This window comes from Pan paniscus, chromosome 4 (genome assembly GCF_029289425.2).
Source record: "Pan paniscus chromosome 4, NHGRI_mPanPan1-v2.0_pri, whole genome shotgun sequence".
NCBI classification, from domain to species: Eukaryota; Metazoa; Chordata; class Mammalia; order Primates; family Hominidae; genus Pan; species Pan paniscus.
The window spans coordinates 175,160,540-175,183,982 of NC_073253.2; the positions used below are offsets into that span (position 1 = coordinate 175,160,540).

Genomic DNA, 23,443 nt, shown 5'->3' on the forward strand with positions numbered 1-23,443 from the left:
GCCCTCCGCCTCACCTTGTCCAGCACCGGCTTGTCCAGCTGCTGCTGCTCGATGCACAGGTGGCAGACCCGGGCCAGGAGCTCCCGGGGCTCGATGAAGAGGCGAGAGCTCAGCAGGAAGGTGAAGATGTAGGCTTTCTGGGGGACACACGAGAAAGAGGGCACAGGCTCAGGAGGGCACCAGGAGGGGCATGCTTCCCAGCTGGCCCTGTACCCTGGCCCAAGGTCACTCCCAACCCTGATGCCCCCGTGCGTGGTGGAGAGCCCACTCTCCTGCCCGCTGGGTGGATCACCCACCTCGGGGTAGTAGTCGGCTGTGGGCACCAGGTGCTGGATCAGTGTTTCCAGGGAGGCTGAGGATGGAGCTCCATCCAGGAGGGGCTGCCCAGCCTGTTCGCCATCTGTGGGCTCGGTGGGGGGTGGGCTGAGGCTGCCTGGGGTGACCATGTCGGAGGCACTCAGCGTCTGTGGCATGTCTGCCTGCAATGGCAAGGAGCAGTGAGGACCTGAGTGGGGGCACAGCTGAGTTGGGTGCACCTGAGTGGGAGCTGCTGGTCCCGGGGCTCCTGGCTGGGCAGGCTCCCCCCACAGCCACTTTGTGCCAGCTTGAGTCCAGTGGTCACTTCCTGGGAGTATTGTCAGGGCCCCCTTCCTCACAGCATAGCCTTCATTCTCCTTCTTCTCATGGCCTCTCAACTCTCCTGCAGGACCCATCCCTTGTCTACTCTACTTCTCTTGCCCCACTCAGGGGCAGGCCTCTTCCAGATTCTTCCCCCCCAACCCCTCCACGAAGGTTGTTTTTCACAAGCCTGGATAATCAGCCTAATCCCCCTGCTTCTGGCCACAAAGATTGGTTCAGGGATTGGCCCCATCCAAATTAGGGGGGCTCAGCTGCAATCCCAGAACTTTTGTGGCACTTGGAGGCTTTCTTTCCCCCCTGGAGTCCTTGAGCTGGTGGAATGTATGCCCGACGCTACTGGGGCCATTGTGGCAGGAAAGTGGGCACATTCCTGAGCACAGTGTCGCTGTGCTGAGCACAGAAGCTGCTCCATGGACTTCTCCATCATATGTGCCTCTTTAAGTTGGGGTTCTCTCATGTACAGTCAAAACTGCTGTCCTTAACCTGGCATTCCGGGCTCTTTGTGATTTGGACTAGCTGACCTGTCCATCCTCACCGCCTATCACACCCCATTGCTCTTGGCGCCAGCCACGTTCTCTCCTCCAAATGCCTTCTCCAACTCTGAACCACTGCACACGCCGTTCCCTCCTGCAGGAAGGCTCTCCCACCATCTTCACTCCCCTATCCCTCCGGGTATGGCTGAAATGCCTCGTCCTCGGTGAAGCCTTCCCTGCGTCCCACCAAGGCTGCACCTGACCTCTGGTGGGCATCAGCAGATTCTGCTTGTCAGCCTTGTTGGGTGCCTGGGTGCTGCTGTCAGTACCTGGCACAGGGAAAGGCCAGCTGCAGCCGTTACAGTGTCTTCTCTACCCAAACCTCCAGGCAGAGGCCAGAGCACATCCTCTGTGACCCTGCTCTGAGTGACGGGCCTGGCAGCAGCAGGTGTCCATACACACGTGCAGGGAGCCCATGCTTACTCTCAGAAGCTCTTCCACTTACCCCTCTAGGCCAGTCTTCCTTGAAAGCCCAGGAGCCCTCACAGTGACGCATCCTGGCTAAACCTGTGACTGTTTAGCCAGCCCCTACATTCTTGATCGTAGAGTCCTGCCAGCTCACTGCAGGGTCTTCTATGGACTCTGAGGCTCCCCTGCTCATGCCGTCCTTGCTGCCCCGATGGCAAACCCTGACCCTGGCCTATTTCTCCTTTGCAGCACTCTGAGTGACCCTGCCCTGGGAGTAGAGACAGAGGGACGTGGTGGGTCAGAGCTGACACTGGGGATCAGAGGGAGCCCCTCAGAGGGCTGTCCCGTGGCCATGTGGGTGTGGGAGGTGCTGGGACTGGGTTACAGCATGGGAAGGGCTCAGGCATTGGTGTGGACAGCAGCCCAGACAGTCCTGGCCATGGTGACAGACAGCTTATTTTCGCCTCCCTGACAATGCTGTAAGTGTTCAATTTTCAGCCAATGAAACTGTAAAATTTCACAAAATCACCTCCTGTCTGTCCCGGGGGAGGCGGCTGAGCAGGTGGGCATGCAGGAAGCTGCACATGCTCAGTGGGAGGGGGCTAGCTGTGGGATGGGCCGGCTGCAGGGTCAGGGCCCGGCAGCTCAGCCTGATTCCACAAGATAGAAAACCTGTGAGCCTGGGAGGTCCGCTGTCTCCTGCTGGACACCTGGCACCTGTTCACCCTGCAACGCTGGGCCTGCCCCAGATCCCGGCCCCATTTTCTTGACAAGCCAGTGGCAAGGGTGGAGGTGGCTCTGGAAGCCTCTGCAGGATGGTGGGAGGTGCCATGCAGGGGCCTTTCTGAAGGAGGCCAGGAGGCTGCCACTTTAAAGAGACAGCCAGGAGGCTCCCAGGGGACCTGGGGCCTGGCCTGGACCCAGGTGCTGGGCACATGGGAGGTGGGAGCAGTGTTCAGATCCAGCTCTGCTCTGGAGCGACTAGCTCTCGCTGGAGCCAGGGGTGGTGGTGGTTGCTGAACTATTGTGACCCACGGGGATGCCCAGAGAGGGGCTGGGCTGCCAGTGGTCCACCGACCTCCAATCACCCATCGTGTCACCAGCTGGGTCCAGGTCTGGGTCTCAATGAATGGGCTTATCCTTGTGCCGCAGCCTTCAGTTTTTTCCTGCAGTTGCCAAGGGTCATCCATTCATGTGTGTATGCATGGGGCGACTCCTGGCTCCATTCCAGGCAATGGGGACAAAGCCCAACCTCAAGGAGCTGGTAGGGGAGGCAGAGCTGTGCAGAGACTGCCCCACGGGAGGCGTGCTGTGAGGGAAAGGGGGTGACCACTCTCTGTGCTCACTGCGGTGGATGTCCTGGCCCCTAAGAGAAGGTGAGGTCAGAGCTGCTGCCACCAGGGGGCTCCCCCACCCCTCCCACCCCTCCCTGCAGGCGTGCTGGTGCAGACAGGCCAGGTGCCCACCTCTGGCCTCTGCATGAGGACAGCTGGGGACACAGAGGACACTGCTGCTCCTCCATCCGCCAGGGACAGCCAGCTCCTCCTCCCTCCAGCAGGAGCTCCAGCCTGCCTGGAATGGGCTGGGTGAGGGTGGCTGCACTGAGGGCTGACGGCAGGATGCAGTCGGCAGAGAGACATGTCAGACAGACTGACCAGCATGTGCAGAGGCTCAGTGGAGCTGGGGGCAACGTGGTGTGATCATGGGAGTATATGCTTAGGTGTCAGGAGCCAGGCAGTGGCTCCTGGAAGGGTAGTGGGGAGTGACTGAGTTGGGGTCAGGGAGTGTGCAGAGTGATCAGAGCATCACGTTCCTTGTGTGCAAAAACAGCCTTGTAACGAGGGTCCCTCGCTCCACCCGTAAGTGACGCTTTTATTAGTTTCTTGTCTTTCTGTAGCTTCTTTACGCAAAGACAAGGAAATGTAAACACATAACCCCTTTTCTGTCTGTATTACACAAAAAGGTAGCATACTGTCCACACTCCCCCGCACTGGGCTTTCTTCACTAACAATGCATTTTGAGGACCTTTCCATGGCAGGGCAGGGCTGCCTCATTCTTTTTTATAAAAATCGCCTCACAATATTCCATTGTTTGGATGTCCACAAATAATTTTTAAAAAGCAATGAGGCAGCAGCCCAAGCGTCCATCAGTGACGAATGTGGAGAAAACGCCTCTCCACACAGTGGGACAGGAGTCAGCCTCAGAGAGGAAGGAGGTTCTGAGCCTGCGGCAACACGGATGACCTTGAGGACGTCATGCTAAGTGAAATGAGCCTGACACAGAAGCACAAACACTGAGTGACCCCACTTGTGGAGGCACCTACAGTCATCACATTCACAGAGGCAGACGGTGGGACGGCGAGTGCCAGGGGCTGGGGGTGGGACATGAGAACAGAGTGTCACTTTGTGAAGAAGAAAAGATTTCTGGAGAGGGATGGAGGTGACAGTTCCACCATGATATGAAGGTACTTAATGTCACTGAACTGTACACTTAAAAAGGGTTAAAATGATACATTTTATGTTATGTGTATTTTATCACACTTTTTTTTTTTTTTTTAAACAGAGTCTCACCAGGCTGGAGTGTAGTGGCACGATCTTTGCTCACTGCAATCTCCACCTCCCAGGTTCAAGGGATTCTCGTGCCTCAGCCTCCCGAGTAGCTGGGATTACAGGTGCCCACCACCACGCTCAGCTAATTTTTGTATTTTTGGTAGAGACGGGGTTTCACCATGTTAGCCAGGATGGTCTCAATCTCCTGACCTCATATCACACTTTTTAAAAAAGGCAGTGATGATGGGACAATTGTTTATTGTTACAATATCTCTCAGAAGCCTTGAAATCACTGTTAAGTCTCCCATCTGTGTTTTGTGCACGTGGCCTGAATGACACACGTGACAAAGGGGCTGGGAGTCTTGGGGGCTGCATAGATGGGCTGTCAGCATGAGGGGCTCAGCACGGATGGGGAACGTTCTGCCCGTACCCTGTAGAGAGACCTTTCCATTTCTCCCTCTGTCTGCCTCGTTGGGACGTGGGGCTCGGTGTGTGTGAACTAGATATATGCACGGTGTGGCTGCTCCCGTGGGGTTCCGCTTCCTACCCATGAAATGAATGAGACTTAATTAAATGCCCAGTGCTGGCAGGCATGCAAGGGCAGCCCCTTACACACCACTGCGGGGAGGGGTGGTATGCGTTGTCATGGTCCCTTTAATTGTACCAAGATTTGGCTCAATGTACCAAGAGCCTTATGTTCTATAGCGTCCTTTCATCCTAATCAAAGCCTTGGAAAGGTATCCTGAGAAAATAAAGGGGACAAGCTGTGGAAAGAAAGGCCCTTGCTTCAGCATCAAATCCCAGCAGCGAACACTCTCGAGCAGCGCAGATGGCAAACAAAGGGAGCGTGGACGGGGAGGTGCACAGACGCACTGGCGGAGTGGCTGTGGCCGCTGCAGTGATGGTTCTGAACACACAGTCATAACACAGAAAACGGTGTGGCACAAGGAGGGGAAAACAGCAGGAGAGAAAGGTGCGGATGGTGGGAATGACATTCACGCGGATGAAGACTGCAGCGAGGCCCTGAGAAATGAGTCGCTGCTGTGCCCTCCCCGCACCCCATCGTTTTAGAGTCACTTGTCCAAGCTGAACTCCACTCATCAGAGGATGGCTCTGGGAACACCTGAACTGATTCCAGGCCTGGAATGGTGAGGCTGGGGGCACGTGCCCCCGCTGTGGCAAGGGCACTGACAGGACACTGAGAGGAAATGCCTGGCTCTGGCACACAGCCCCAAGTGGCTGAGGCATGAGCTTCTGCCTCGGTTTCCCTCTCCATGGCTCCTGTCCCACTGCCTGGCCCCCAGCCCCTCAGGCATCTCTCCTTGTGTGTGTCTCCAGGCCCTGCACCTGGAGGTCCTGGGGCTCCTGCAGCAGTTCAAGAGACAGCAGGCGAGGATTGTGTGGGGTCAGGTCTGCAGAGAGACAGGCAGACATGGGACAGGATCCCACATGCCACCCTGCAGGGGGGCACTCTGATGCCTGCCAGCGCCCAGCTGGGCATCCTTCCTTCTGGAGGCCTCGCTGACAGGCTCAGGGCCCACCCTGCTCCAGTCCGCTGGCGCTGGCAAAGTTTCTGGGACAGCATGGCCCCAGGCCAACCCCTCTATGGGAGACGGGAAATGTGTGCAGGGACAGGGGCATGATGTGGTGCGTTTATAAGGTACGCCAGCCCTGGAGATGGATGTGCATTCTCCTGCTATTCCAGTGGGTGCTGGAAAGAGGTAACGGTCACCTGCCCCCAGCCAGTTGAAAACGTGCCCAAGGGCCCTGCTGTTCCTCCTCAGCGTGGGGCTGGCAGAAGGTGGGCCGGCTGTGCCAGTGAAAACCCACAAGCTCTGCTGTGCTCTGGGAGCTGGCGTGCTCAGACCTTCCCGGTGTAAAAGTCACCCAGGACATCCAGGACTCCTGACTTACATTTCATATTGTGATTGTAAGGGTGGCAATTAATTCTATGTTTTTAAAAAGCCACTGATGGGGCCACACAGTGAGTTAAAGCACAGTTAGAAATGACATCTGTAGTGCCAAGGTGGTCAGTTTACAAACCCTGTTCCTGCTGGGGTCCCCACATCCCTCAGCATGGGTGGCTGGCATTAAACATCTGCAAAATGGAAATCCATTGAACTTGCAGAAGAAAAGCAGGTGGCTGGTCAGAGCCCGTCCTGGGGGCTGGAGGGATGTTCTTCCTGGGCCAGGTGTGGCAGAAGGGACAGAGGTAAAGAAGGCTCCCGAAGGCCCCTGTGAGGACCACGCGCGTGTCTCAGGAAGACACCTGTGAGCTCTGAGAAGAGGGAGCAGCCCCCCTCTTCAGGTTATGGAGACTGGTGCACGAAGTACCTCGCACAGTGCCTGCTGTGGAGAAAGGACCCCCAAGGCCAGCACTCGCCACAGGGAGCTCGCCACCTGCTAGGGCCAGACCACAACACAGGCAGCAACTGCTGTTAACCAAGGCTCTGTGTGTGCCAAAAAGACTTGCCAACTGCACCACCATGGTTGCCCATGGCTTCTGTGCTGGCTGCAGCTGGGGCGACCCTCTACCTGCCCATCCAGCCCTGCAGCTGAAACCACGCCCCAACAGCTGCTGGAAATGGTCCCACTGCTTTAGCCTCAAAGGCTGTGGTGGGTCCACGGCCCCAGATCAGAGCCCTTTCTGCCCTTGCTTGAATATGTGCAGAATTTTACACATTTACACATTCTCAAGAGTTTGAGACCAGCCTGGGCAACACAGTGAGACCCTCATCCCTAGAAAAAGTTTTTAAAAATTAGGTTGATGTAATGTCGCACACCTGTAGTCCGAGCTACTTGGGAGGCTGAGATGGGAGGATTGCTTGAGCCCAGGAATTCAAGGCTGCAGTGAGCTGTGACTGCACCACTGCACTCCAGCCTGGGTGACAGAGCAAGACCCTGTCTCTACCAAAAAAAAAAAAAAAAATTTTAAAATATACTTAACATAAATTTACCGTGTAAAGTTCAGTGGCATTAAGTACATTCACACTGTTGCACAAGCATCACCACCATCCGTCCACAGAAGTTTTTCATCATCAATTGAAACCCTGTACCCAGTAAACACTAACTCCCCAATTTCTCCTCCTCTCCTCCCCCAGCCCCTGGTAACCACAGTTCTACATTCTATGTATTTTTACCATTCTGGGTACCTTATATAAGTGGAATCATAAAACATTTGTCTTTCAGTGACTGGCGTATTTCATTCATCTTTGTCAAGGTGCACCACTGTTGTAACATGCGTCAGAATTTCCTTCCTTTTTAAGGCTGAATACTGTTCCATTGCATGCACATACCATATTTTGTTCATCTATTCATCTGTCAGTGGGCAGTGGGGGTTGTTTCCCCCTTTACCATACTGTTTTCCACAGCAGCTGCACCATTTTATTTATTTTTATTTTTATTTTTGTTTTGAGATAGGGTCTCACTCTGTCACCCAGGCTGGAGTGCAGTAGTGCAATCTCAGCTCACTGCAACCTCTGCCTCCCGGGTTCAAGCGATTTCTTGCCTCAGCCTCTCAAGAAGCTGGGATTACAGGCATGTGCCACCACCGTGTCCGGCTAATTTTTGTTTTAGTAGAGATGGGGTTTCACCATGTTGGCCAGGCTGGTCTTAAACTCCTGACCTTAGGTGATCTGCCCGCCTCAGCCTCCCAACGTGCTGGGATTACAGGCGTGAGCCACCGTGCCCGGCCCGCTGCACCATTTAAAATTACCACCGGCAATGTAAAGGGTTCCAGTTTCTCCACATCCTTGACAATGCTTGTTGTTTTCTGCTTTTTTGATAATGGCTATCCTAATGGGTGGGAAGTGGTATCTCATTGTGGTTTGGATTTGCATTTCCCTAAATATCAGTGATCTTGAGCATCTTTTCATTTGCCATTTGTATATATTCTTTAGAAAAATGCCTGTTCAAGACTTTTCCCCACTTTTTTCAAGCAAAGAAAATTTAATTCATAGAATTGGTTCCGTGACAGGATGTAATTACCCCACCCCTGAGATTTAAGGAACAAAAGAGAAGCCGTGGCGTTTCAAGACCCAGATCAGAGGAGAAGCCCCACAGAACTGGAGCTCACGCTTCGAGCATGGCTGCTGCTGGGACCTCTGCAGGGGCATGAGGCAGCTAGCCCCAAGAGTCCTCTTTTACCCATTTTTGAATTGAGTTGTTTGGGATTTGTTTGTTTTTGAGTTTTAGGAGTTTGTTAGATATTCTGGATATCAATCCCTCATTAGCTATGTGATTTGTAAATATCTTCCCCTATTCGGTAGGTTATCTTTTTACTTTGTTGATAGTGTCCTTTGAGGCACAAATGTTTTCCATTTTGATGAAGTCCAATTTGTCTATTTTTGTCTTTTGTTGCCTGTGTCTTTGGTATCATATCCAAAAAGTCACTGCCCAATCCAATATCATGAAGCTTTCCCCCAATGTTTTTTTGAGATGGAGTCTGGCTCTGTCACCCAGGCTGGAGTGCAGTGGCACAATCTTGACTCACTGCAACCTCTGCCTCCCAGGTTCAAGTGATTCTCCTGTCTCAGCCTCATGAATAGCTGGGACTACAGGTGCATGCCACCACACCCGGCTCATTTTGTATTTTGTATTTTTGTATTTTTAACACGGTTTCACCATGTTGCGCAGGCTGGTTTCCAACTCCCGAGCTCAAGTGATCCGTTCAACGTGTTGGGATTACAGGCATGAGCCACTGTGCTTGACCAGCTATGTGTTTTTCATATGTGACTTTTATTATGTTGAGGTAGTTTCCTTCTATTCCAGTTTTTGGAGTACTTTTTTTTTTTTGTCATGAAAGGGCATTGAATTTTGTTTAATGCTTTTTTCTTCATCAATTGAAATGATCATGTGTTTTTTCCTTCATCATGTTAATCTATTGTATTACATTGATTGATTTTCGTATGTTGAACCATCTTTGCATTCCAGGAATAAACCTCCCTTGGTTGTGGTGTATAATTTTCTTTAATATGCTGCCAAACTTGGTTTGCTAGTATTTTGTTGAGGATGTTTGCATCATAAGGGATATTGGTCTGTAGTTTACTTCTTGTAGTGCTTCTGTCTGGCTTTGGTATCAAGGTGATGCTGACCTCATAAAATGAGTTAGGAAGTGTTTCTGCCTCTTTAATTTTTAGGAAAAGTTTGAGAAGGATTGGTGATGGTTCTTTTTTAAATGTTTGGTAGAATTCACCAGTGAAACCACCAGGTCCAGGACTTTTTTGTTGTTGGAAGGCTTTTAATTACTAATTAAACCTCATTATTAATTATAGATCTATTTAGGGTTTCTAATTTTTTTTTCATGATTTCAGTTTCTAGGAATTTCATCTAGAAATTCCAATTTGTTCAAATTTCCAATTTGTTGGCATATAATTTTTATAGTACTCTTATAATCCCTTTAATTTATGTAGAATTGGTAATAGTATCCCTACTCTCATTTCTGATTTTAATAACTTGAGTCATCTCTTTTTTTTCAGTCAGTCTAGCTAAAGGTTTGTCAATTTTGTTAATCTTTTTGAAGAACCAACTTTAGGCTTTTAAAATTTTTTCTATTGTTTTTCTATTCTCTATTTTATTTATCTCTTCTCTAATCTTTATAATTTCCCTCCTTCTGCTAGCTTTGGGTTTAGTTTGTTCCTCTTTTTCTAGCTCTTTACATTGTACAATTAGGTTGTTATTTTGAGATCTTTCTTCTTTTTTAATGTGTTTACAGCTATAAATTTTCCATTAAGGACAGTTTTTGCTGTATCCCATGTTTTAGTATGTTGTGTTTTCATTTTCATTCATCTCTAAGTATTTTCGAATTTCCCTTGGGACTTGTTCTTCAATGCATAGGTTGTTTAAGAATGTGTTGTTTACTTTCCACAAATTTGTGAATTTTCCAGTTTTCCTTCTATTATTGATTTCTAATTTCATCCTGTCATAGTTGGAGAGGATACTTCGTATGATATCTCTCTTTTAAAATTTATTGAGGCTTAATCTGTGTCCTAACATATGGTTTATCCTGGAGAATATCCCACGTGCACTTTAGAAGACTGTGTATGTTGTTGTTGAGTAGAGTTCTGTATATGTCTGTTAGACCTAGTTGGCTTATTGTGTTGTTTAAGTCTTTTATTTCCTTACTCATCTTCTGTCTGGGCATTCTATCCATTATTGAGAGTGAGGTAGCAGCTGCTGAAATAGCTTAGTTGGGAAAGCATTAGACTGGAGAGTGAGGTATTGCAGTCTCTGACTATTACTATAGAGCTTTCCATTTCTCCTTTCAATTCTGCCCATTTTTGCTTCATATATTTTAATGACCTGTTTTTGGGTCATAAATGTTTATAATTGTTAAATCTTCTTGCTATATTAAATTTTCATTGATATGTGATACCCTTCCTTGTCTCTGGTAATCCTTTAAAATTTAAAGTATTTTTTCTGTTATTAGTATGGCTGCTCCCACTCTCTTTTTGTTACTGTTTACATGGAGTATCTTTTTCAGTCCCTTCGTGTTTAACCTATTTATGACTTTGGATCTAAAATGAATCTCTTGTGGACAATATATAGTTGAATCTTTTTTAAAAAATCCATTCTGCCAATCTTTGTCTTTTGACTAGAGAGTGTAATCTATTTCCTTTTTAAATAATAACTGTTAAGACAGGATTTACTCCTGCCATTTTGCTGTTTTTTTTTTCTATTGCCTTGTATCTTTTTGTTCCTTATTTCCTGCAGTACTGTGTTCTTTTTTTGTAGTGAAACATTAATTCCTTTCTTGTTTCCTTTTGTGTATATCCTATAGCTACTTTCTTTGTGGCAACCATGGGAATTACATTTAACATCCTAAAGTTACAACACTCTAATTTGAATTTAGACCAGTTTAACTTCAGTAGCATTCAAAAACTCTGCTCCTATACAGTTCTGTCCCCACCCTGTTAGTTACTGATGTCACAAAATTACATTTTTATTATGTTCAAAAGCACAGACTTAATACTTATTTTCTTAATGTATTAGTCTCTTAAATCATATAAAAAAAGGTAGAGTTACAAATCAGTTATCATAATACCAGCTTTTATAATTGCCCATGGATAAATCTTTACCAGATTTTTTGTTAACACAGCTTTGAATTACTCTTTAGTGTCTTTCATTTCAACCTGAAGCACTTCATTTAGTATTTCTTCTAGGTAGGCCTTGCGGTAGTGACTTTCTTCGATTCTTGTTTATCTAGGAATGTCTTAACTTTGTACTCATTTTTGAAGGACAGTTTTGCCATACATAGGATTCTTGGTTGACAGGTTTTTTTACTTTCAGCATTTTGAATACATCAACCGATTGCCTTCTGGCCTCTAAGGTTTCTTTTCTTCTTTTTCTTTTCTTTTTTGAGACAGAGTCTTGCTCTGTCACCAGGCTGGCGTGCAATGGCACAATCTCGGCTCACTGCAAACTCTGCCTCCTGGGTTCAAGTGATTTTCCTGCCTCAGCCTCCCAAGTAGTTGGGACTACAGGTACACGCTACCACGCCCAGCTAATTTTTGTATTTTTAGTAGAGACGGAGTTTCACCATGTTGGCCAGGATGGTCTCAATCTCCTGACCTCATGATCTGCCCACCTCAGCCTCCCAAAGTGCTGGGATTACAGGTTACAGGTGTGAGCCACTGTGCTCGCCAAGGCCTCTAAGGTTTCGTGGGAAATTTCTTGATAATATTATTGAGGATCACTTGTTGTTTTGTTTTGTTTTGTTTTTTGAGACAGAGTCTAGCTCTGTCACCAGGCTGAAGTGTGGTGGCACGATCTTGGCTCACTGCAATGCACTCCAACTCCCTGGTTCAAGCGATTCTCCTGCCTCGGCCTCCCAAGTAGCTGGGACTACAGGCATGCACCACCACGCCCAGCTAATTTTTGTATTTTTAGTAGAGACGGGGTTTCACCATGTTGGCCAGGATGGTCTCCATCTCTTGACCTCTCGATCCACCCGCCTCGGCCTCCCAAAGTGCTGGGATTACAGGCGTGAGCCACTGCGCCCAGCCGAGGACCCCTTTTATGTGATGACTCACTTCTTTCTTGCTGCTCTCAATATTCTCTATTTGTTGTTGTATTTTCCAGTTTGATTATAATGTGTCTCACTGTGGGTCTCTTTGAGTTTATCCTACTTGGTTCACTGAGTTTCCTGGATGTTTATATTCATGTTTTTCATCAAATTTGGGAAGTTTTCAGCCATTAATTATTCAGATAATCTCTCTATACCTTTCTCTCCCTTCTTTTTCTGGGACTCTCACAAAGTGTATGTTGGTCTGCCTTATGGTATTGCTTAGGTCCTGTAGGTTCTGTTCACTTTTTCAACCTTTTTTATTTTCCTGTTCCTCAGACTCAATAATTTCAATTGCCCTAGCTTCAAGTTTGCTGATTCTTTCTTTGACCTCCTCAGATCTGCTTTTGAATACCTCTAGTGAATTTTTCATTTCAGTTATTGTACTTTATAGCTCCAAAATTTATTTTTGGTTCCTTTGTATGTTTTTCTGTCTCTTTATTGATAGTTCCATTTTGTTCATACATCTTTTTCTTGACTGCTACTTCACGTCTTTGCACATCTTTAGGACAGTTGTTTCAAAGCCTTTGTCTAATAAGTCTGTCATGTAGTCTTTCTCAGGGACAGTTTTTGTTGATTTACTTATTTTTCCTTCAAATGAACCATGTTTTCCTGTTTCTTTATATGCCTTGTGGTATTTATTTTGTAGAAAACTGGACATTTGACTCTTGCAATGTGGCAACTCTTGAAATCAGATTCTCCTCCTTCCCCAGGGATTAAAAAAAAAAAAATGTTGGCTGGGTGCTGTGGCTCACACCTGTAATCCTAGCACTTTGGGAGGCTGAGGTAGGCGGATCACCTGAGGTCAGGAGTTCGAGACCAGCCTCAACATGGAGAAACCCTGTCTCTGGGATGCCCTCTCTCACCACTCCTATTCAACATAGTGTTGGAAGTTCTGGCCAGGGCAATCAGGCAGAAGAAGGAAATAAAGGGTATTCAATTAGGAAAAAAGGAAGTCAAATTGTCCGTGTTTGCAGATGACATGATTGTATATCTAGAAAACCCTGTCATCTCAGCCCAAAATCTCCTTAAGCTGATAGGCAACTTCAGCAAAGTCTCAGGATACAAAATCAATGTGCAAAAATCACAAGCATTCTTATACACCAATAACAGACAAACAGAGAGCCAAATCATGAGTGAACTCCCATTCACAATTGCTTCAAAGAGAATAAAATACCTAGGAATCCAACTTACAAGGGATGTGAAGGACCTCTTCAAGGAGAACTACAAACCACTGCTCAATGAAATAAAAGAGGATACAAACAAATGGAAGAACATTCCATGCTCATGGGTAAGAAGAATCAATATTGTGAAAATGGCCATACTGCCCAAGGTAATTTATAGATTCAATGCCATCCCCATCAAGCTACCAATGACTTTCTTCACAGAATTGGAAAAAACTACTCTAAAGTTCATACGGAACCAAAAAAGAGCCCGCATTGCCAAGTCAATCCTAAGCCAAAAGAACAAAGCTGGAGGCATCATGCTACCTGACTTCAAACTATACTACAAGGCTACAGTAACCAAAACAGCATGGTACTGGTACCAAAACAGAGATATAGACCAATGGAACAGAACAGAGCCCTCAGAACTAATGCTGCATATCTACAACTATCTGATCTTTGACAAAGCTGACAAAAACAAGAAATGGGGAAAGAATTCCCTATTTAATAAATGGTGCTGGGAAAACTGGCTAGCCATATGTAGAAAGCTGAAACTGGATCCCTTCCTTACACCTTATACAAAAATTAATTCAAGATGGATTAAAGACTTAAATGTTAGACCTAAAACCATAAAAACCCTAAAAGAAAACCTAGGCAATACCATTCAGAACATAAGCATAGGCAAGGACTTCATGTCTAAAACACCAAAAGCAATGGCAACAAAAGCCAAAATTGACAAATGGGATCTAATTAAACTAAAGAGCTTCTGCACAGCAAAAGAAACTACCATCAGAGTGAACAGGCAACCTACAGAATGGGAGAAAACTTTTGCAATCTACTCATCAGACAAAGGGCTAATATCCAGAATCTACAATGAACTCAAACAAATTTACAAGAAAAAAACAAACAACCCCATCAAAAAGTGGGCGAAGGATATGAACAGACACTTCTCAAAAGAAGATATTTATGCAGCCAAAAGACACATGAAAAAATGCTCATCATCACTGGCTATCAGAGAAATGCAAATCAAAACCACAATGAGATACCATCTCACACCAGTTAGAATGGCGATCATTAAAAAGTCAGGAAACAACAGGTGCTGGAGAGGATGTGGAGAAATAGGAACACTTTTACACTGTTGGTGGGACTGTAAACTAGTTCAACCATTGTGGAAGTCAGTGTGGTGATCCCTCAGGGATCTAGAACTAGAAATACCATTTGACCCAGCCATCCCATTACTGGGTATATACCCAAAGGATTATAAATCATGCTGCTATTAAGATACACATATGTTTATTGCGGCACTATTCACAATAGCAAAGACTTGGAACCAACCCAAATGTCCAACAATGATAGACTGGATTAAGAAAATGTGGCACATATACACCATGGAATACTATGCAGCCATAACAAATGAAGAGTTCATGTCCTTTGTAGGGACATGGATGAAGCTGGCAACCATCATTCTCAGCAAACTATCACAAGGACAAAAAGCCAAACACTGCATGTTCTCACTCATAGGTGGGAATTGAACAATGAGAACACATGGACACAGGAAGGGGAACATCACACACCGGGGCCTGTTGTGGGGTGGGGGGAAGGGGGAGGGATAGCATTAGGAGATATACCTAATGTTAAATGAAGAGTTAATGGGTGCAGCACACCAACATGGCACATGTATACATATGTAACAAACCTGCATGTTGTGCACATGTACCCTAGAACTTAAAGTATAATTAAAAAAAAAAAAAAAAGAAAACCTGTCTCTACTAAAAATACAAAAAATTAGCTGGGCGTGGTGGCAGCGCCTGTAATCCCAGCTACTCAGGAGGCCGAGGCAGGAGAACTGCTTGAACCCGAGAGGCGGAAGTTGCAGTGGGCCGAGATTGCGCCACTGCACTCCAGCCTGGGCAACAAGAGCAAAACCCCATCTCAAAAAAAAAAAAAAAAAAAAAGTTATAGGTTGCCTCTGTACTGGGATCAGCATAAGGTATAAATGGTAAGTCTTCTTGGGTCTTTTTTGAGGCTGTACCTTTCCCAGGGAAATTGCAGTACCTTTATAAACGTCCCCATATGTTACTGCTTTTGAATGTTCTAGTCCTTAAATGCCTGGCTCCCAAATGGGGAAAATGGGAACAATTAAAGGGGAGGTAGTGGGGAATTTAAAGTTTCTGGCTCTTTAAATCCCATGGAAGCCTTTTCACCAAGTGGAGATTATACAATGGGGGCCCACCTCTGTGTCTGCACATCCATGCTCAGAGGCAGCAGAACACAGATCCCTGATATTGATATTTGGAGTGCAAGGTCTTTCTGGCCTACCCTGGCTCCCACAGGCTGTGTGTAAGCTGTTCCACAAACACATGCACAGCCTGCCATGGGATTTGGGGGTGGGGGATAGGTAGCTGCTACCATGTTAAGAGCTGGAATTGACCAGAATTCACCATGATTTACTATCCAAGCCCTCCTCTGGAGCTGCAAGCTTTCAAATAGACTCCAGAATTTCAAAATAGTTATATCAGACAGATTCTGCCAGTTCATTTGTCATCTACATGGAGAGATGGAATCCTGATGCCTGCTACTCCACCGTCTTCCCTGACTTCTTTTCATTACTCCACCGTCTTCCCTGACTTGTCTTCATTACATCTTTAACTGGCTATTGCTACTGTGTTTTGTATATGGCTTTGTATAGCATCTTATTCGTTCTAATAGCCTTGGAGTTTGCAGAAGTCAATCATGTCTACAATTAATGGTAATTTCATCTTTTCCCTTCTGGTGGTTAAACTTTTCTCCCTTTTCTTGTCATAATGCATTGGACAGAACTTGCTAGCAGAAACAATACTGGTTAGAATAAGTATCTTATATTGCTCTATCTCTCCATCAGGGTGAGGTGTGCTCTGGAAACAGAGCTGAAAGCCCCTCTGGGGTGATGTTCCCAGTCCCTGTACTCCAAACCCAAATGTTGGTTTGTTGGGAGGGGCTGGGGCCATGTGGCCCCTGGTCAGCATGTGTCCCAGAAGCCCCAGGATGTTTATGTCTTATTCCTTCTCCTGCCATGAGAGAGAACTGACCAGCCCTGGGCCTTCTCAGAGTCCACGATTCTGTTCAGTTTTACTTCTCTCTGTGAAGGGCGCCCAGAAGCTCTGAGAAGAGGCCGGAATTCTAAGTTTTCTTACAGGGCCCAGGACAGGTCTACCCCCTGGGCAGGTGTCTGGAGCCTCAGCTGGCCCCGGGCACTGTTGCAAGGGTCAAATGGGCCTCTTTGCTTGGGACTACCTCTGCTGGCTTCTTCAGGAACAGGGACAGTCCCTGTCCCCTTAAGGGATAGGGAGCTGAACTCAGCACTGTTTCCAAGGCTCCTGGGTGAGGCACCTGCTCCCACTTACCCGGACAGATTCTGAACTCCAGGGACTTAAGTTAAAGAAGAAATAGACTCTATCATTCTTCAGTGTCTTTTGTTCTCATATGTCAGTGTCACTTAATCCTTAAAATGACCATAGGGAAATGACTACCCACTTTACAGATGAATAAACCCGGACCCTCAAGGGTAAAGTGGGGTGGACAAGTTACCAGCTGCTGACTGGTGGACTGGGCTGGACTCTGGACTCTTTTTTTTTTTTTGAGATGGAGTCTCGCTCTGTCGCCCAGCCTGGAGTGCAGTGGCGCAGCCTCAGCTCACTGCAAGCTCTGCCTGCCAGGTTCACGCCATTCTCCTGCCTCAGCCTCCCGAGTAGCTGGGACTACAGGCGCCCACCACCACGCCTGCCCATTTTTTTTGTATTTTTAGTAGAGACAGGGTTTCACTGTGTTAGCCAGGATGGTCTCGATCTCCTGACCTCGTGATCCACCCGCCTCAGCCTCCCAAAGGGCTGGGATTACAGGCGTGAGCCACCACGCCCGGCCCACCCTGGACTCTTGACTCCAGGCCCAGCTCCTGGCCCTGGACCTTTGAGGGGGAATTGGTACAGCCTGAGTGGAAGACAGACTTGGCCTGAAGGTTCAGCAGGAAAGCCAGGTGCTGGCGCTGGGAGCTGGAGGACAACCTGAGTACTGGAAGCCACAGTATGACTCCTGGAAGCCTCCAGGAGGCAGGGAGCTTCTGGGCAGCCCTGATGGACTGAGCTGAAGGACAGGCCTCAGACCACAGCCCAGCCCTTCCCCACCTTGCACAGAAACCTCAAGGGAGGAAAGCCCCCAACCCTGAGTATGGGTCTAGACTATGCTAGCTCATGTCTGGCTGCCCCGAGCAGTGGTAGCATCACGTCTAGGCTCTGAAAGCCTCTGTGGTCCTTTTCTCTCTCCTTGGAAGAGCCTGGAGCCTGGACACACATTTCATTTCCATTTGGGTCCCATGAAGGACTCCTGCCTGCTCCCTGATGTCTGAAGGGACGCTGTGGGGGAACTGCAGCCTCCCTAGGCCGAGCCCAGATCTGCTTGCGGAGGCTGAGAATGCACCTGGCCTTGCCTTCAGGAGGGCAACGCGCTTGGCTGTGAGGGGAGGATTGGCCTGAGTTATTTTTGGGCTCCATATGGCCTTCAACTCCTGCTGACATATCCCGCTGTCTCCCTCAGGAAGCTCTTGTTTCTGATTGCTCAGGGCCCGGCTTGCAGGCAATCTGTTGGATGCGAGGCGACAGCACCAAGACCCACGGCAGATTGGCCACTAAATATAGAGCTCTCCCAAGAGGGCAAGTCAGCCTCTCTCCCGCTCCGTCTTCCATCCTGTCCCTTACTCTTGGCCCACGTTCTCAATTACGTCCTGAGAACATACTTCTACAAGGAGAGGCACAGCCCAGTCACTCCCCAAGCCACAGTGAAGGGGTTTGTTTCACCTCCCAACCCGCATGCTGCCTTCCCTTCAGGAACTTCTCCCCATTGGCTGAAGCCTGAGTCAGGGTGGGAACCGGAGTCCTGGCCAAGAGGGCACTGTCCCTCCTCTCACTGCTGAGCAAGTGACCGGGTTATCCAATTAGAGCAAAGCCTGGGCTTTGCTTCGAGACAATTACTATTATTATTATTACAACATGAACATCTGTTCCCAGGACCCAGGCTAATAAAAAGAGCGTTACCAGTACCTTAAAATCCCTAATGCATCTTCCTCAACCGGCCCCACTCCTCATCCCCCTAACCTCTAGACAAGACCATCCTGACTTTAGTGCTAATTGTTCCCTTACTTTTCTTTGTAGTTCCACCTGTGTATTTATCCCCAAATACCCTGCCTAGTGTGACAGCAGAGGGCAGGTGCATGCTGATGGTGCAAGGAGAGGACGGCACTGCCCCTGCTGGACGGAGGCTCCAGGAGGTGAGCGGATCAGTCTCCAGGCTGTGGTCTGATTCCCGCTTCTCTGGGAGCTGACGAGGCCCCTCCGGGGGAAGTCGTGAGCAGGGTTGAAAGGGAGTCTTCGGAAACACTGGGCTCAGCACAGTTGGTGCCTGGCAGGGCCGAGGTGGGGACCAAGCGCTGGACCTCTCTGATAAAGAACTGTTATCGAAAATATATAAAGGGCCAGGCACGGTGGCTCACACCTGTAATCCCAGCACTTTGGGAAGCTGAGCATGCAGACTGCTTGAGTCCAGCAGTTCAAGACCAGCCTGGGCAACATGGTGAGATCCTGTCTCTACTAAAAATTACTAAAAAATTAGCTGGGCATGGTGGCGTGCATCTGCAGTCCCAGCTACTTGGGAGGCTGAGGTGGGAGGATCACCTGAACCCAGGAAGTTGAGGCTGCAGTAAGCCGAGATCGTACCACTGCACTCCAGCCTGGGCAACCAGAGTGAGACCTTGTCTCAAAAAAAAGTAAATAAAATAAAACATACAAAGAAATCTTACAACTTAATAATAAGAAAACAAACAACCTGATTAATAAAGGAGACAAAGACCTTAACAGACACCTGACCAAAGAAGATATAAGACGGAAAATAAGCATTTACAAAGGTGCTTCACATCATATGTCATCAGGGAAATGCAAATTAGAACAAGATACCACTACACACCTACTAGAATGGTCAAAATCCAGATCACTGTCACCACCAAATGCTGGTGAGGAAGGGGAGCAGCAGGAATTCTCATCATTGCTGGTGAGAGGGCAATACGGTACAGGCGCTTTGCAATGCAGCTTGGCAGTTTCTTACAAAACTAAACATACTCTTACCATATAATCTAGCAATCTCATTTCTTGGTATTTACCCAAAAGAGTTGAAAATTTATGTCCACATAAAAACCTACACACAGGTGTTTCTAGCAGCATTATCATAATTGCCCAAACTTGGAAGCAACCAAGATGTCCTTCTGCAGGTGAGTGGGTAAATAAACTGTGGTACGTCCATCCAAGTGCTAAAAAGAAATGAAGTATCAGGGCCGGGCGCAGTGGCTCATGCCTGTAATCCCAGCACTTTGGGAGGCCTAGGTGGGCGGATCACCTGAGGTCGGGAGTTCGAGACCAGCTTGACCAACATGGAGAAACCCTGTCTCTACTAAAAAAAAAAATACAAAATTAGCCGGGCATGGTGGCGCATGCTTGTAATCCCAGCTACTTGGGAGGCTGAGGCAGGAGAATTGCTTGAACCCAGGAGGCGGAGGTTGCAGTGAGCCGAAATTGCGCCATTGCACTCCAGTCTCAGCAACAAGAGCAAAACTCCGTCTCAAAAAAAAAAACAAAAACAAAAATGAAGTATCAAGCCTTGAAAAGACGTGGAGAAAATGTAAATGCATATTACTAAGCAAAAGAAGCCAATCTGAAAAGACTGCATGATTCCAACTAGATCACATTCTGGAACATGAACATTTATGGAGACAGTAGAAAGACCAATGTTTCCAGGGTTAGTGGGGAGGGAGGAATAGGTGAAACACAGAGGATTTCTAGGGCAGTGAAACTATTCTGCCTGATACTATAATGGTGGATATGTGACATTATTGTCAAAACCCATAGAATGTACACCACCAAACATGACCCCCTAAGGTGAACTATGCACTCTGGGTAATAATGATGTAGCAATGTAGGTGTATCAGCTGTAACAAACATACCATTCTGGTGGGTGACGTCGATAATGGGGGAGGCTCTGCATGTGTGGGGGCAGGGGGATGTGGGAAATCTCTACTTTCTGCTCAGTTTCGCTGCGAACCTAAAACTGCTCTAAAAAATAAAGCCCATTTTTTAAAAAGATGGCTTGAAGGGAGTGGGGGTCTTGGTGCTGATCATCTACTTCCTAGCTCACGCTGCTGCAGTGGGGCTCAGTTGCCCTCTGGATGTGGTACGAAGCTGTTACACTGAGATCACCTTTCACCGTCCTCCAAGAGATTCCTTCTCCTTTGTGTGTTGGGCTCCTGTCTCCTGTACTTAAAGTCTTCTTTCTTGGGTTGGTCTTTCATTTTAATGGAGCACATACTCTAGTAGCTTTTTGAGAAGAGGTGCTTAGGAAGTAGATGTTTAAGATCTCACATGCCTGTAAACGTTCTCATTTTACTCACACTTGCTAGTGTAGTGTATAGTTCAGCAAGGCATAGAATTCTAGATCTGTGCTCGTTTGTCTTCACAATTTTGAAGGCATTGTTTTCTGGCTTCTCTCTGAACTTTGTAGAATTTTCTTTGTTCCAGTAGGGTGACCTGTCATGCTGGTTTGCCCGGGACTGTCCTAGTTTTAGTACTGAAAATCCCGTATCCCAAGAAAAACCCCTCAGTCCCAGGTAAACAAAGCCAGTTGGTCACCCTAGTCCCAAGTCTTTTGAAATTTCACAAGGACGCACCTTGACACGGGCCTTTCTATGTCCCTCGTGTGGAGCACTTTCCAGTCTCACGGGCTGGAATCTCGTGCCCTTCAGTGCTGGAAAACTTTCTTAAATCATTTCACAGATGGTTTCCTCTCCTTCATTTTCTCTGTCTAGAATTCTTAGCACTCATTTTTGGACCCCCTGGACTTGTCCTCCAATTTAAAAAATATTTTCTCTCCTACTTTCCATTACAAAATCTTCGTGCTCTACTTTCTGAAAGCATTTCAATTTTATCTTCTAAATCTTTTATTTCTGCTGATGTATTATTAATTTCTATGAGGTCTTTTTTTTTGTCCTTTGAATGCTACTTTTTGTTCTTTTTTTCAGAGATGTAATATCTTCTCTTACCTCTCTGAGAACATTAGTAACAAGTTTTTTTTAAATTTTTTAATTAATTTTTTTTTTTTTTTGAGGCAGAATCTCACTCTGTTTCCCAGGCTGGAGTGCAATGGTGCAATCTAGGCTCACTGCAACCTTTGCCTCCCAGGTTCAAGCGATTCTCCTGCCTCAGCCTCCCGAGTAGCTGGGACTACAGGCGTGCACCACCACGCCCGGCTAATTTTTTGTATTTGAGTGGAGATGGGATTTCACCATGTTGTCCAGGGTGGTCTCAAACTCCTGAGCTCAAGCAATCTACCTGTCTCAGCCTCCCAAAGTGCTGGGATTACAGGCATGAGCCACCGTGCCTGGCCTTAACAAGTTTTATTTGAAGTTTTCTTCTTCCTGCATTGCCTTTGTTTCCTCCAATTTGCCTTTTTTCCTTATTTGCCCTGGTCTCCGTCTGCCATGCTGGAAGCATTCACTCAGATGTCTGGGACTCCTTGGCCACCACACAGAGACTGAGACTGACTGAATGCTTCAAGAGAGATGATGGGGCTGCGGACAAGCTCGCAGTGGGGAGATCTAGGTAGGCCATTTGGGGGAACTCTGATCCTGAAGTTGGGAGCACCCCCTTAACTGATCCACTGGCTGGGGATTTGGCTTTCTGAGGTCTGCTCTATCATTGGTTACTTACCCACTTGCTTTCATTTTGTTTGTTTATTTTGACAAAAGTCCCACGGGTGTACTTCATTGAGGTTTCAGGAGGGACCAAGTGTTCAGCCAGCCCTCCTGATGCTCTCTTGCCAGCGGGACTGGAGGCTGAGCAGATGAATGTGAGCTGCTGTGGCTGCCCAGCCAACACGTGGGGGCAGGAAGCCAAGCTCTGAGCACATTGTTTGGATCCTGAATCTAGCTGCACTCGAAGTTAGCCCTGCTTGTAGAATCTTGATACCAAAAATTTGCTCCAGGGGATACTCCTGCCTCCAGGGCTCATGGCTGCTCACCTATGGCCTTGTTTATCCCACGGAAGGTGCACCAGTGGAAAGGTCTCTCTGGATGCCACTTCTTTGCTAACTTGGAGGTGTTTCCTGCAAATCTCGTCTGTTCCTGGTGACTCAGTAGAGCGTCCCTCCCAAGCCCCTCCTACAAGAAGCCATTTGGCTCTTTCTGGACCTGAGGAGTAGCCAGGGGTCCCTGAGGCCTCCAGGGTCCGAGTCAAGGCACCCACTCACCTTCCATGTGCTGTTGGCCTCTGGGGCCTCCAGACTGGACACCCTCTGCTCCAGGTGCCTGGGCATGTCGCCCTGTGAGCCTAGAGACCTTTCTCCAGGTTGTGCACAAGAGGTGGGCTCCACGCTGCAGAGGGTGTCCCCTCTGTTGGTGACATACACTGACCATCACTCCCCCACTTGGGGTCATTCCACCTGGCTCCCCAAGGCAAAGCCCCCCGAACTGCACGCACCCATTTCTATCCTAATGCCCAGCATCATTCCTATCACACTGTCAGCTTTGCCTCTGGGAAGGAAAATTGGCTCCGAATTTCAGTAGGCCACACACAGTATGCATGTCATCAGTATTAGGAAAACTTTTAAAGCTGAAAAATACAAAATTAACCTCCAGATAGGCGCCCAGTGGAGAAAACAGCAAGCAGAAGAGTATTTCTCCAGTAAGGGTCTCACATCAGCAAGAAGCCATGCACAGCTTGAGAACGTCCCTGTAAAACCAGGCAGACCCCTGGTATATAAACTCATAAATGCGTCCTACAAGTGCTCGAAGGCACTTTCCTCCGAATGCTGATTTTTGCACGCACCTTTAGAGCATCTGTGTTTACAGTATAACACAATGTGGCAATATTAGGGAAACGTGTCAGCAAGACAGACGACAGAAAACTGAGGAAGTGGCGTGTGACTGCATTTGGCACAGCCCTGGAAGTTGTGGGTGCAAAGAGAGGCCGGGAAGGGGCCCATCACTAAACATAGGGGCCCATTTCCCCACTCACACAG

General features: G+C 47.6%; 1 protein-coding gene across 4 annotated transcripts in view; it reads right to left on the reverse strand.

Annotated features, from left to right (window-relative positions):
* The window catches only part of RASGEF1C (RasGEF domain family member 1C), a 183,203-nt gene that overhangs the window by 111,581 nt on the left and 48,179 nt on the right, over positions 1–23,443 (reverse strand). For all 4 annotated transcript variants that reach the window (XR_010112159.1, XM_055112916.3, XM_055112918.2 and 1 more), the window contains 2 exons: positions 297–479; positions 15–137 (listed from right to left, as the gene is read on the reverse strand). Coding sequence is in view for 3 of the 4 variants with exons in the window: in XM_055112916.3 (XP_054968891.1) it covers positions 15–137; positions 297–473 (300 nt within the window). In the remaining variant the exon portion in view is untranslated. The remainder of the gene's footprint in view (positions 1–14; positions 138–296; positions 480–23,443) is intronic.